The 14,658-nt window shown below is 36.2% G+C and overlaps 1 protein-coding gene across 1 annotated transcript in view; it reads right to left on the minus strand.

The window, feature by feature from the left end:
• The window catches only part of EYS (eyes shut homolog), an 854,603-nt gene that overhangs the window by 407,685 nt on the left and 432,260 nt on the right, over positions 1 to 14,658 (minus strand). Inside the window, exon 29 of the mRNA XM_042016808.1 lies at positions 7,866 to 8,065. Coding sequence (XP_041872742.1) covers positions 7,866 to 8,065 — 200 coding nt within the window. The remainder of the gene's footprint in view (positions 1 to 7,865; positions 8,066 to 14,658) is intronic.

Below are 14,658 nucleotides of genomic sequence, written 5' to 3' on the forward strand. Positions count from 1 at the left end.
TTTAAATGATGTAAATTCTGCGATAGGTTTCTTGCTGCTTTTGTAAACAGTCACTATAAAATGCTAAGTCAGTTCACTCTCAGAAGTATATTTTTCATTTGTGTACATGTACTTGGAAGATACATTTTAGAAAGAAAAAAAGAATGCCAAAAATATGACAAAGTTTTGAAGATTAACAGCAAAAATATCAAAAGTCATATATCTTTGAACCACTTGTGTAATATTCTTTAGTATTTCACATGGTATGCTGAATAAATAAGCAGCATATTATATCTCAAAATGCTGTGAAATTTTAAATCTTTTTCTAGGTCTTGGATTTTACTTATGTATTGATGTTTTGGTTAATGTTGAATTAAATATTCTCTGTGTATGACTAGAAAAAACCGAAATGTTCTGTTACAGGTAGATTCCCACTTGTTTAGTCCCTGCATCTTGTATAGTGCGGATGTGAATGTGATTCCCACTAGCTATTTTTATTTGGCTTCTGTACCATAAAGTCACAAAACAACTTAGCTATAAAAACAAAACCAAAACCCCAAACCAGTATATAGATAAAGGCATCCTTTGTCTTTTCAGGCAATGAATTTTTAAAAGGTTTGCTTAAAAAAGAGAATATAACAATTGGCAATAGCTGTTCAGATGTAAGATTTAAAATGGTTTTATTCTGGGACTGGGCAGATGGGTGATTTGTATTAGATTTGTGTTTTGCTTTTGGGTGTTTTTTTTCCTACTAGATTTTAGTGCCTCATTTCCAGACACTGCTGTCTGCATTTTTGTAGACAATGCTAATTCTCTAGCAGATTGCACTTTACTGTTGAATTTTAGAACAGTAAAACTATAAGGAGAGTGGGTAATTTTAACTAGATGGAGTGCTGCCATTGTAAATATCACTAGTAAAGGGTGAAAAAACATAAAGCATGCATTTATTTAAAAAAACCCCTATGTATATAGACATGTTTGGGATATGTTTCTTAATGCCTTGCCTTTCTTCATGCTCCACTTTAACAGCTTCTAACCATTTTCAATTTTCCATATTTCCCTTTTGTTATTTAATTAGCTAAATATCACAGTGGGTGTTTTAAATTTTTTGATATGTTTGCATATCAAAACATATAATCTACTTAAGTGACAGAACAATAATTTTTCTCTACCTTTGCCCAGAAGGTCTAGGAGACAGGTATTCCATCAGGCATAATGTATACATTAAACATCTTTAGATACATTATTTGCTTGGTTTACATATTTATTCCAAATCCTGTGATTTTCACCTTCTGGTTAATTTGCTAATAACAGGCACAACTCCTCCAAAACAGATCTGTTGCCTCTTTATGACTATGATAGATTCCCTTACCCTTCATGCAACATCATACAAAAAGAGCAACATATCAATTTGATATTCTTCTCAAAAATACTTCTAAAAAATATTTCTAAAATAATTCAGAAAAATAATTCACTTGGAAAACTACTTTTTTTTAATTTCACGTTAACCTTCTTATGATTACAATTCTGTTTACAGTTGAATGTATAGAGATACGTTAAGACTAACAGTAAGTGCAGTTTTTAAATTAATTGTTTATATTAGCAGCTAGCAAATAAAGACTATGATGGGCTTGTGCTTTTTTCTCTTATAAGCTTGTCATGTAGGTAAGAAAAATACAGGCCAAGATGTGCATTTTTATTATATTATTTCATTTGATAGTGTTACAGTTAGTATTTTTCATACGAAGACGCATTTGTCATTATAAAATGGAATAAATAATTATAAATTGTCATGAACATAATTACCTATTCTTATTGATCTGACAGTAAGAATGAGATTTTGATTTTAAAAAAAGTGTGATGTAATGAAAAATCATGTATATATACATTTATATGCCTATATATGATATATGATATATTGTAATGACACATACAGTAGTATAGACACGTGTAGCATGCCAACTTTAACTATTCTCCATGGAAACTACGTTTTATTAATAGCCAACTTAAGAGTAATACTGAAGCACCTGTGTTCCCTTTCCTCACAGCATCAGTGGAAATTTAGTTGCTGTTGTTACCGGAGTGTCTTGGGATGACTATCAGAGGACGTTCATTTTGGATGTTCCTCTGAATTTGTCTCAAACCAGGACAGGGAGGAATAGAGAAGGAGAAAGAAAACATGCCATTGTATAAGTCACAGCATGGCCCATAGCCTGGATACTGTGTGTACTTCTCTTCCCGTTGTCTTAGTAAAAGGAAAGTAGGAATTAAAAAGCCTTGAAAAAGGGTGACAAGGATGACTAAAAGTTTATGATGGCTTCTGAAGGAGGAAGGACTGGGAAAACATGAAACCTTTACCCTAGAAAGCAAGGGGCATGGGACAATGTGGCAGTGGCCCACAAAAACAACGGAAGTTTGGCTTGGAATCATCTTTTCATTCTCCTTTTCCACACTAGACATGGGATAAAGCTGGCAGCAGCAGTGATTAAAATTTAAAATAGGGAGGTATTATTCTATGCAACAGGTGAGACCTGTGGGTCTGTTTGTTCTACCATTTGGCACAGAACAGCTGATATGGGCAGGGATCTATGGGGATTGGGTAGTCAAAGCCCCCTCCTCAGAAGAAAGGTTTATATATGTTCAAGGGAAGATGGTGTAAGTAAGACTCACTGACTTCTATTGAGTGAATCAAAACAGGCTGAGGAAAACCCTCATTTGAGAGAACATGGGAGAATACTGGAGGACAAATAACGTGTGCACTTTTCATACTTTTTCCCAGCAATCCCCTTAGGGCCACTGCTAGAAATAGCATACAAGATTTTATGGTTCTTGGCTTGAATCCATAAACACCTTCTTTTATTTTCATGTAACATATTATATATATAAACAATGAAAACATTAAAACATTCATGCTTCATTAAGTGTTAAAAACTAGGCAGTCAATTATGAAAATAGCAGAATCCATCTTGTTATCTACATATAAATGGAGGGGCATCTGTTTTCATAGATGAAACAGAGCGTACTGCATACATATTCACAGTTCATACAAATGTGAGAACCTACTGTTTTATGGCTTGCCAGTTTTAAGAGATTCAAAGGATCCATTGAAGTTGTTTCTTCCATATAATAGAATGACTCGCGTATTACATTTATTGCAGTGCTCTGAGAAATTTAGATGCATAGCTCTGTGTAATGTGTACTCTGCAGATTTGGTCAGGCCTTGCAAGCTGTCTATCACCATCTAAATGAAATGAAACTTTTCAATTAGCAATCTTCCAGCAGATGCTTTTACTGTTACCCAGCATGTAAGACCTGAGTGAATCTCAAAACAAATACTTTACCATTAAGTCACTTTTTGAGTTTGTGGGGGCACACAGCTGTGTAAATGTTCCCCATGCTAAGCCTTTCAAAGTACAGGAGAACCTTTTGTATATCACCTGGAGAGCCAGCTGACATGAACAACTTCAAAGAATAGTTCTATTCCCTTTGGGGTAAAGGACACATGTACAGTACTGATAAATTACATTTCTGTTTAAAAACACTACCAAACCCTAAACAAGTTTGATTCTTCAAAAAAAAAAAATTGTTACAGTTGCCTAGGTTGCCCTACAAGACTGCACTGCTAGGGTCCCCCCACAACTATTTGCTTCATACTAGTAGTATATTGTTTACCTTATACATGCTCTAAGACAAGCAATTCTACATTACTATTTCTTACCTTATATGCTTATATATATGTGTGTCTGCATACCACAGCCACAGAGTAATACGTCTTCCAGACTCCAGTTTTGTGCTCATACAGCATCTCCATGCTTGAATTGTTTTAATCCCTTTCCTAGATCCCTGGAGAGGTCCTAGCTAATTATGAGGCCTCCTGCTCCTTGCTCAAACAGATCAAGAAAATTAGAACACAAAGGTGCTGGAAACAAGATGCTCTAGAATCTAACCTTTGCTTCCTTATCAGTAGAATAAAAGAATAGATAGGTAGACATCATAATGAATGTTTAAAAATAATCTCAGTTTATTTGGGGGAAATGTAGAATAATATATTCCTATTTTAGATTTTTTTCTAAGATCTCATGAGCTGAAAGGAAAAAAACTTGGCATTTTTTTGATCAGTAATCCTGTTGACCAAATATTCACTCTTACTGTCTTGAGTAAAAAATAATCTTGTAAAGATGCTGCCAAAAAAGCTTCAGTTCTGAAACAAATTATATAGTCAAATATAATCCAAAAAGTGCATTTAAAAAGCACCAGTCTTCTTTGTGAATCAAAAGATAGGGTCAAACTTTCTTGTGACTCATCACACCTCTCAGACCCACAAACTTAAAGCAATAAATATATTTAAATTATGAAAAAATTGAAAAAGACAGAATGACATCAAAAGTTTCCTCTGTTTTCCCTAAAAAACCCAATTACAAAGCCCATACATGCTACGAAGTGCTGAAAAAGTACAATGAAGCTATAATATTAAAGAACCTGATCTAAGGCAAGACCTGTACTGGGGCTGTTGACATTATTTTCACCTGATCAGACTGAAAGCACTACCCAGATAACCCTTCCAAGACACTATGTCTTCTCAACGTAGTCAGCAGGAAGTACCTGAAATGCACATTTGAAAAAGGCCAATACAAGAATGAGTGAGGAAGGAGGAATATTTTATATTATTATCATGCTTACATTTTGAAATTCCAAGCCAAACATACTGAATGGTCAGCGACCAAAAGATGAGAAAGTGTGGATGAGCCAACTGTGGATCAAATAGAATGAGAAATTTCAGAGTATTTTATGTAAACAGTTTCTTTTCTTCAGAACACTTGGAACATACCATGAAAAGGCTTTGGAATTCCTATTACATATTCATTATATCAATCATCTGTATATTGGATTGAATTGCCTTCTGAAAGGCCCCCTGAGCCCAATGTTATCTTTATTATTAATTTGCTGATTCATATAATGTTTATTGTTGTGGCAGCCAGCACCTTTAATTAAGAAGACTGAAATACAAAGGAAGGTAGGTGGGCATCCTTTCAGATGGTAATCTGTTTCCTGAAGCACAGATTCAGTGGCAATCTGCCCAGGATAGAACTGAATTACAACTCCCAGCATCCCTCTCCTTTCCAATGAGTTGTTTTATTTGTATATCAAGGGTTTGAAGACAGAAAGATATTTCAGATAACACACAATTCAAGGACTATCCCAAAGGGTATTTTTCATATTCATTTCAGGAAGTAGCCTGTAGGGTTGTTCATGTAATTAATTCACATGTAATTCAAGGAAAGTTGAACTGTTCATTGTACTACTGAGTAAAATATCACATACATCATAGCTGAAGCTGGCAGTGGTGCTCACAGTTAAGGCAGCCTGACACTTGCCCATTACTACACCATTTCAACTACTTCCTATTTCCTGATCTACCAGCCACAAAATTGAAACATCCCAAGACATATCCCCAAAACAAGAAGACTCTAAGCAATATTGGATTAATGTCTTTTTGCTTCCTATTCCACAGTGTGTAACAGGCATTACGACTCATTATGCATTTGAATGTTTGTGGTGTTTTGCTAGAGTAGGAGATCTTTCTCTCTTCCTTTTTTTTTTTCAATTCCACTTTTCCATCCTCCATGTAACTCCTATCCTCCAGTCTGTACATGAGCATGGTTCAGACTGCTTAAAACATGTGGACAGAAGGGTCCAAAAGGAGTAGGGTTTACATTGTAACATTCATAGTACAGGAGCAAACCTGACTTTATGATCTTTTTATATTTCTTACTTCTACTTGTACACGTTACTTGGAATGGTAGCACCTGCTGAAGGATAGGAAAGGGAGTTACATTTTTTTTCTAAAGCGTATCAATATAGGAGAGGAAATCAGCTGAAAAAGTCCTTTCCCTGGTCCCCATCAGAAGAAATTGATGTATCAAGTATGTCACTTCTTTTTGCAGGATCATAACAATACCTTACATCAACCTACCTTACTGTAGTCTTACTACACTCCTGGAAACCTTTGTAATCTTGGCAACACTAAAAATTCTGATTATAATTGCTTCCAAATTCCCTGACTCTGGTTCCATGATGTCCTCCTGATGGTCAATGCTGGGCTCAGAAGCAAGTGCCAGGTAAATACCTTACAATGTTTGGCATAAGCTCCCAAGCAGAAAAGGAGAGAAATAAAAGCAATTTCATTTAATTCAGAGGATTCATCTGTGAAAGAAGAAAGGATGCTGTAGTACATAAAACTTGAAAAAAAGGAGTTGTCTCGGGGTGACTTTATGATGTGTATCCCCTATCGCTGCTCTATGCCCAGAAATTATTTTTGTGCCTTTCTGTGCCTTTAAACTGAGCCTGAGAGGGAGGAGAGGAAAAAAAACCTGAGGGAACTCTTCAAAGCAGTTTGTTCAAGGACACAGAGATACAGACTCCTTTGCTTCTGTGGCAGCAAGCAGCAAGAGCGGAAAAGCACCCTTTTTTTCAGCCAGTTTTTCAGCTCTTTTTTATCCGGAGGGAGACGGAGAGTTGAACTTTGTTTTCCTGGGACTTTGGTTTTTTCCCTTCTTCTCTTCTGGACTGTTTCAACATCAGAACATTTCGGGAGAGTTCTCCACCGAGGCCCTGGAGGTGGGCACAAGACCCAGCCCCAAGGAGGAGGAGAGAGACCACATCTACAGAAGGACTCGGAAATTTTCCCAGGTTTCTCTCCACAGTGAGAGGTTTTATTTTTTATCATTATTATCCTTCTCCCGTGTGTTTGTTAAATAAATAGTTTTTATCTCTTTCACTTTCCTCCGAGGAAAATTTATTTTTTCCCCGAACCTGATGGGGGAAGGATAGTTGTAACCTGCCTTCTATAAGAGGATATTTTTCCTCCAAATTTGTCCAAACCAGCACAGGAGTCTACAGTGAACATGAGCCAGGAAAGAAGAAATAGGAGAATACACAGGATTGAATTTTCAAACTGGTGATCAAACGAAAATGAGCAAAACAAATTATCAGACATCTGAGTCACAACAGAAGTCTTTGTGCAGGTAGTAGCCCACTGCAGAATTAAAAGAGTGTGAATTACTTTAGCACGTATTGAAAGGTTTGAGCCAAACCATCATATTTTTGAGTTGGCATGGGTTAAACACTATTTAATATCTTCATCAGTGACATACATAGTGGGATCAAGGGCACCCTCAGCAAGTTTGCATATGACACCAAGCTGAGTGCTGCAGTTGATTCACAGGAGTAAAGTACCCCGAGGGACCTTGAACATATGATTGTATAGGAGAAGATATTTGTTTCCTTCTTAGGAATGTTTATAAAATAAGTTCTTAGTATTTAATATTTCTACAAATGTAGCAATTGAAAAGGGACTTGGATATTAAGATTTGATATAATAATGTACACAGTCTATAAAGTAGCCTAATTTTAAAGCTATATTAGAAGTATATAAGCTATAAAATTACATGTATTTAGGCAGAAGTCTTTAACAGCTGGAGAATGATGATGACGGATCTTAGGAAGTTGCTTTGGATATGTGTATGTGCACACATAGTATATAAATTACTTATCATCTAAATTTGATTGCAACTTAATTTTCCCTTTGAGTACAAAACACATGAGTACATACATATCTGTAAACATAATAATTTTAAATATTTTAGGGTCACTTTATGTTAGAAATTTCCACATATGATTCCAAAAAGCACTTGAAGATAACTTTTCAGATAGAAGGGTCTCATGTTAAGCAGTGAATGGTTTAAAATAACATTATTTTTGAGCATTAGACTGAGCACCAAATCCATTTGAGTTCGCAAAGTGCACACAGTATCAGTACTGCCCTGAAATATTAACAAAACAATTTGTATTAACTAAACCAATTATATGACAGTATTTATACTTACCTGCAATGAAAAGTTCTTCCAGGTCCATCAACACATACACCTCCATTGTAACACAGAACTGAGTTCAGTGTAGACTCACTGCAAACATCAACATCAACTTCACAAAACCTGCCAGTGTACCCAGTCAGGCAAGTACAAACAAATGCATTGATGGCATCTTGACAAGAACCTCCATTAATGCAGGGAGCAGATTCACATTCCTGAGAAAAGAAAGAATAATAATACATTGATTACACATCTTTAAAACACATTAGTTACTCATTCATCTCAACAGCAAGAGACTGAATCTGCAGATTAGAAAAAGTATCGGACTTTTTTATTGTCTGATAAACAGAAGTCTCTAATTTGGGACAATTTTTTGTTTATATAGAGATCCTTTGATTACAACTCACACTCACTATATTTGTTCCTACTCATTAATCTTGCAGAGATGCAAATATAGCTTTATATATGCAGTCTTACAGCCAAAAGTATGCAATTCCACTCATAATTAAATTTTTAAAGCATGTTTTTGAGCCACAGTCTATACAATTATTTCTTCTAATTTTTTGCATTAGGGCTGACTGCTGTAAAAAAAAACACATTAGCAAAGCAATTCTGGACAGAATAAAGAATTATATAAATGAATGCACACAAGCCTTTTATCAGGATTTCCTGATAAATATTTTCTCATTGTCAATTAATGCATAATATTGCAAATAGAAACGTGAAAATGTTTATGTGTTCACATAATAACAATTTCCTCTGATAAAGCTAATGTAAAAATCAGCAAATTCAAACCACGCAAATTAGCAGCAAGTTCATATTTCTCCAGAATTACAGGAGAGTTAGTGCAATAGCCAGTGCAAAAAATGTGGGTTTGCCCTTGAGCACAGAAACCTACGTTTTACCTGTACCCGAAAGGAGTTGTATTTTGCAGCTACAACCCAAATAATCTAGCTAAATCCAGTATTCGAAATTTACTTTCACACTCCCGTAACTTTAGAAGGTTTAATTCTTTAAAGATATCCAAGGGCACTCACATTTCCTGCAGGTACCACAGTAGCTTTGACAGAATGTAAATGCAGATATCCATGGGGAATTGTGAAAAAACAACTTATTTTCCTATAAGCTCTCCATCTGGGTGTATATAGGATGATTTATTAGTGAGCATTACATAAGCTAATTGAATTATATATCCCACAGGAAGATGGAGATAGTCCTACAGACTGCCAAAAATCCTGTGTCTAGGTTCTAGAAGTAGTCTTTTGCTATATTAATTACATTTTTTGTTGGCAGACAGTAGTGTCCTTTTTTTGTTTATAAAAAGATCTCAATTCTCAGTTCCAACTCCCTGATTTTTTTCTATTCCATTAACTTGTCTAGTCTTCTTAATTTGTATTCACTAGTATTCTACACTACAAACCCAAAATTAATTTATTCTCATTAGCAGAATAAATTAAATATATATCAATTAATGGATCAAATATGATTCAAAAGTTAAAGTCCAAAAAATACCAAAATCATCAAAGTAACTAAGGATAAAGCTCAGACAAATGCTCTCAGCTTTCATTCAATACACTATCACAGTTGTACCAAGTTGTGAACAATGCAAAACCTTTTTATTTTCTTTTGTGAAATGTATTGTTCTTTTAAGATTTTACAGTAAGATAAATGTCAGACAGTTTTTAGGAAAGAAATCACACCTATCACTTTCCAGTATATTCTGATGTGCTGCAGCTAAAAGTTCATCATTAGACTCACAAAAAACCAGAATACACGATACCCAGAGACTTGCTAGTCTGAACTGCTCTTAACTCATGAAAGAAAATTTGTGTCAGTGAAAAGACAGAACTATGTTAAAAATGCCACAGATAACTTTATTGCAAAGTTCATGAGATACCACACTACCACCAAATGCTGTAGTTTGTAGTTTAAAGAACAAGGACATGAAATGACAAACTGAAGTTGCAAGATAATTGTTACCAAGTCTTGCCTGTCTTAGATCCCATGAGAGACCAATTTTACACAATGACATTAGGGAATAGCTGACTGCAGAAAATTCCCAACTACCCTGATTCTCTGAAGATAAGCTCACTGAAACACCAATCACTTTGTCTTCCTTTATATAATGGGAGATTGAATCTTAACTATGACCCCAAACCAGACAGTTGCCAAATCAGAACAACAATTGTAGGGACTCGTGGTCCTAGAAACATTGTCTCTCTTCTTCAGTACAGTAGGAGAAAAATACTTTCTTGATCACCTCAGGTGCCCAGTTCCCAACCTAATAAGATATTTTTTAACCTTTTCTTGCTTAGAAGTGATCAGATAAATTATTCATAGGAAAATTGTCTCTGAATAACTAAGAAAAATGAAAACTACAAGAATAACATTCAAAAAGATGGGTCATTTTATCTTTTGCAAAACACAAATTTCTTGATACATAGGAGTGTCACAATTACTGACTTACTCATCCTTAAATTTGTACGTTCTTATATTAATGGGGTCTTTTCAATGTTTACTAAATCTGAAACTTTAATTTCAATTTGAAAATGCATAATTTTTCATCTTCAGAGACAAAATCTTAATCTGACAGCAAACCTCTTAAGACTTTGTTCAAGTTCTACTAACAATTTGCTAGCAATAAATGTTTAGGAACCAAAAAAAAAGAACCAAAGACACATACACAGACAAAAAAACCCCAAAACCAAAAAATCCACCAAGCAAAAAAACCCCACCACAAAGTAAATAATACCAAAATGAAACTCCCCTCAAAAGGCACAAAATTACTGTCAGCACTGTGTTGGAGTTCTCAGCAGAATTATTCCATTTAGAAAGCAGAGAACATGCTAAGACCTCCAGGTCCCACTGAGCAGTCATAACATTGAGAGGTCAAGGGGCAACAGTGTCAGCTTTGGTCTGCAACTTGTTTTCTTCCTCAGAACTTTCTACAAACATTAAGTACTCTTTTTAATTACTATCTTTCAGATACCTTAATTTTTTTCAAGCCCTACTTTCATTTTTAGTTTCCTCTGACAACACAGAAAATCTCACTGTATGATTGGGTTGCCTTCGGCTCACCCAGCTGTGGCCAGGAGACCCAAGGCCTCCCTGTGGCCATGGCAGCATTGAGGCCCTGTGTGCATGTGCCGGACTCTCCAAATTCACACCCACCTGGCCTCATCACTCTGGCCCAAGCAGCAACACACTGTTACAGGCCTGGCAGACAGCTTTGTTTAACACAAGTCATTAAGATAACTCGGGTATCTCTCTGCTGCAGTCTTGTTAAAATAGCTTAGTGCGGCAAGGTTTTGCTTGCAGTGGGTGGGGGGGCTGCAGGGTGGGGCCGCTTTGTGAGGGGAGGCCAGGGCTGTGCCAGCCGGACACAGCCAGTTCCAGCCGGATCCAACCACCCACCGCAGGGCACGGCTGAGCCCACGCCCGGGGCGGGGCAATGTGTTTAGAAAGGGTATAAAACGGTGAGGAAAATCATCAGAGACAGGAGTGAGAAAAAAAGTGTGAAAAAACCCCTTGCAGTCATAAAGGTCAGAGAAGAAGGAGAGGGAGGCGGTGTCCACCAGGGATCCCCAGGAAGGTCCTGGAGAAGACCATTGTGAAGCAGGTCGGCCCCTTCTAGCCCACAAAGGACCACACAGGAACATATATCCACGCTGCCATGGGTGTGACACCACACCACAGCAGGGGGATGTGCCCCAAAGGAGGCTGCAGCCCATGGAGAGCCCATGCTTGACCATGCTCCTGGCAGGAGCTGCAGCCTGTGGAGAGGAGGCTCTGCAGAAGAACGTGTTCCAGCAGGTTGGAAGGAAAGTCTTTTAGTTTTTCATTGACAGTAAATTAAATTAATCTTCCCCAGGCTGAGTCTGTTTTTCTTGTGACAATAATCGGTGACCATGACCAATCTTCCTGTCCTTATCTTGACCCACAAGCTTCCTTTCTTATTTCCTCCCTCTCTCCTGATAAGGAGGGGGAGTGCTGGAGTGGCTGTGTGGATGTCTGGCAGCCAGACAAAGGGAACTCATCATACCTGGGTATTCATAGGCTGTAAAACTTTCTTTTCTGTCCTATTAGAGCAAGTAACTTGTCCAAAAAGAGCTATAATGCCTAGCTTTCCTGTGGCCATCATTGCCCCTTTTTCTTTTTCCCTTTCTGTTTTGTTTGTTCTGTTCAAGGGCAGCTTCAGTCAAACCAGGGCTACAGCCACCCACAGCCAAGGAAACCACAACAGAAAAGCAGCTCCTAACGCCTCATCTTCTCATCTTTTTCTTGTTCTGAAGGGGTTTGTTCCTTCCACTGTCACCAAACAAACCCAAAAAAACTCCACCCTTATTGACTTCAGTTGGGGTGCTCTGCTTATTCCTCAACCTTCCTCACATCTTTTAGAGATGCCCACTACTCACACTTTACAGCCTACCATTGCTCCCCTTCCCAGCTCATCTTTAAAAGCATGGATGGCTTTAATAAGCTCCAACATAAGGAAATGATTCAACAAAATAGAAGTTAAATAATTGTAATTACTTGCATAGAGTTTTTAGCAACTCTTCATGAGTCTGACACACTTTATACTCATTCAAGTATCTTTTGAGTTTTCTCATCTGACCTCGTAGGAGTAAAGCAGGAGGGGTCCCTTTCAGTATGCATTTGTTATTCTGAGTTTGGTATTTTTTTTCTGTGCAGCATGAGCTTTCTCCATTTTGACCTAGCAAGGAATCCTTTGAGTTTATGTGTTGTTAACAAGTAATGACCTTGGAAAAGATTTAAAAATTATAATGGACAAACTATCAGCATGAACTCCTGTTGGAATGCTATGGAAAAAATTGCTAATTCTACCCTTAAATCTTCAGAGAGGGGAACTATGACTTACACTATAACTTACTAAGACAGGTGATTATTTCTCTTTTTATGGTTAGTGGAAACTGAGATATTGTGCCAAGTTCTGGAATCTGTTTACTACAAAGGGTGTCAAAAAATGTAGACTATTTAAGTACTATCTAAAATACTTCACAGTAAGTAAAATCTAAGAAAAATAAGACTTAACAGAATTTTTAGGATAGGATTTTTTTCATAAACATTATTACATCGTATATATAATTTTCACATGATATTGCTAAAAACAATATATACAGGTTAAAAATTATTAGAAAAATTTATGGAGTAAAGATCTGTTTCTAGCTATTAAAAGCAATAATCAGTGTGAGTTCTTTGCTATAAGAAGTCCCAGAATTCTTGATGACTCTATGAGTGTTCTCAGGTTTATGTAATCACCAAAAAAATTGAGAGAGAGAGAGATAGATAATGGCTGTGCACAGTTATTTTCACAAGAACTATTATAAATTAAGTATTTAACTCCCAGAGAAAGTCAGTACAAAAATAACTACCTGGATTCCCCAAATCCAGATATATCCAGCAAGAGATAAGGTTCAACTTGACTGCTGAGAGTCAGTCACTGTAAAACCTCCTTATATTTTCAAATAAAGGCTCAAGGCATCTCTAATGCCATAGAGAGTTTGCCAACATATGCTCTAGGCAAATAAAATTTAAATACAAGTATTCATTTCCATGGAGGTGTAAGTAAATGGAATATACAGACTTCTGACAGGAGAACAGAATGGCGATTTTCTGGCATTATTTTTACTAACTATTTTTACAGTAAATATAAGTCCTTATTGATTTTCCTAGCATAGCAAAGCAATTTAAAAATCAAGGCAAAAAAATGAAAGAATATTGAGATTTCTAGTTATGCAGGTCTTCTAAGGGTAGATTTTTTTTAAAATCCTTAGTTCAAACAATGTCATACAAGACCCACTACATTTATTAGAGCACAATAATTTATTCTTCTCTGTATTTCCTGTTCCTTGAATGTCATGGTGCAGTAAATCTTGTTTTTTCTAGGAAGAAAATGACTGTCCCTTAAGAGGGTCCACCTGGCATGGCACAGTTCACTGCTTCTGCTGGCATGGAATTGTTCTGAAATCTGGACTCTTAACAACTGACCTAGAAAGGCACTTTGCTCAAGGCATTCTACTTCCATATCCAAATCTGCAGGTCCATACTGACATCTGTCTTTGGAAGTGAGGTTGGTCTGTCTAAGAAAGCCCAACCTTCTACATATCTCATTATATTATCTCCAAATTCAGAATCCATAGCTTGAAATAATTGTAAGGGAACACATTTTGGCAAACTAATAAAAAATAGTGAAAATCCACTATTTTTCCAAATAATGTTCAACACTCTTTCTTAAAACAAAATCTAGAAGTACATTTTGGAAGTTAGGATTTTTTTTTTTCTTTTCTGGCAGGAAGGACTTATTTTCCATTAGTCCTCCTTGGAAATGCTGATTAGAAATCCAAAGTTATTTCTAACTACACTTTAAAATCTATTTCTATGAAGGAGATTCAAGGCAAAAAAAAAAAGTAAATGTAGACTTATTTTTATTTAAGTGACGTTTTGCTTCATATCAAAAAGGTAGTTATAAAGTGGAATGATTCTTAAGATAACTCATGCAAATCCACTATTGGGATGGGGGGCAAGGGGATGAAAGAAAGGGATAAGAAAGGAATTTAAAGATATATATTACACCACAAAAGAAAGATGCTTTCAAGAGGCATGCTTGCATTCATTTAATGATAGGACAACATTATTCTCAGGTCAAAATTGATTTTTTTTTTAATAAGCAAGAGCCATGTGGCTAAGGGTTTGGAGTGAAATAAAAAATAAAGCAGGCAGAAAGTAAAAAAGGCTGTAGATGAATGCTTTAGAAGCTAATTCAGATTTTAAAGCAAGGTTTTTTACA

Source organism: Corvus kubaryi, unplaced genomic scaffold (assembly GCF_017639235.1).
Source record: "Corvus kubaryi isolate FWS band 111438036 unplaced genomic scaffold, C.kubaryi_AGA036_p1.0 split3-73, whole genome shotgun sequence".
Classification (NCBI taxonomy): Eukaryota; Metazoa; Chordata; class Aves; order Passeriformes; family Corvidae; genus Corvus; species Corvus kubaryi.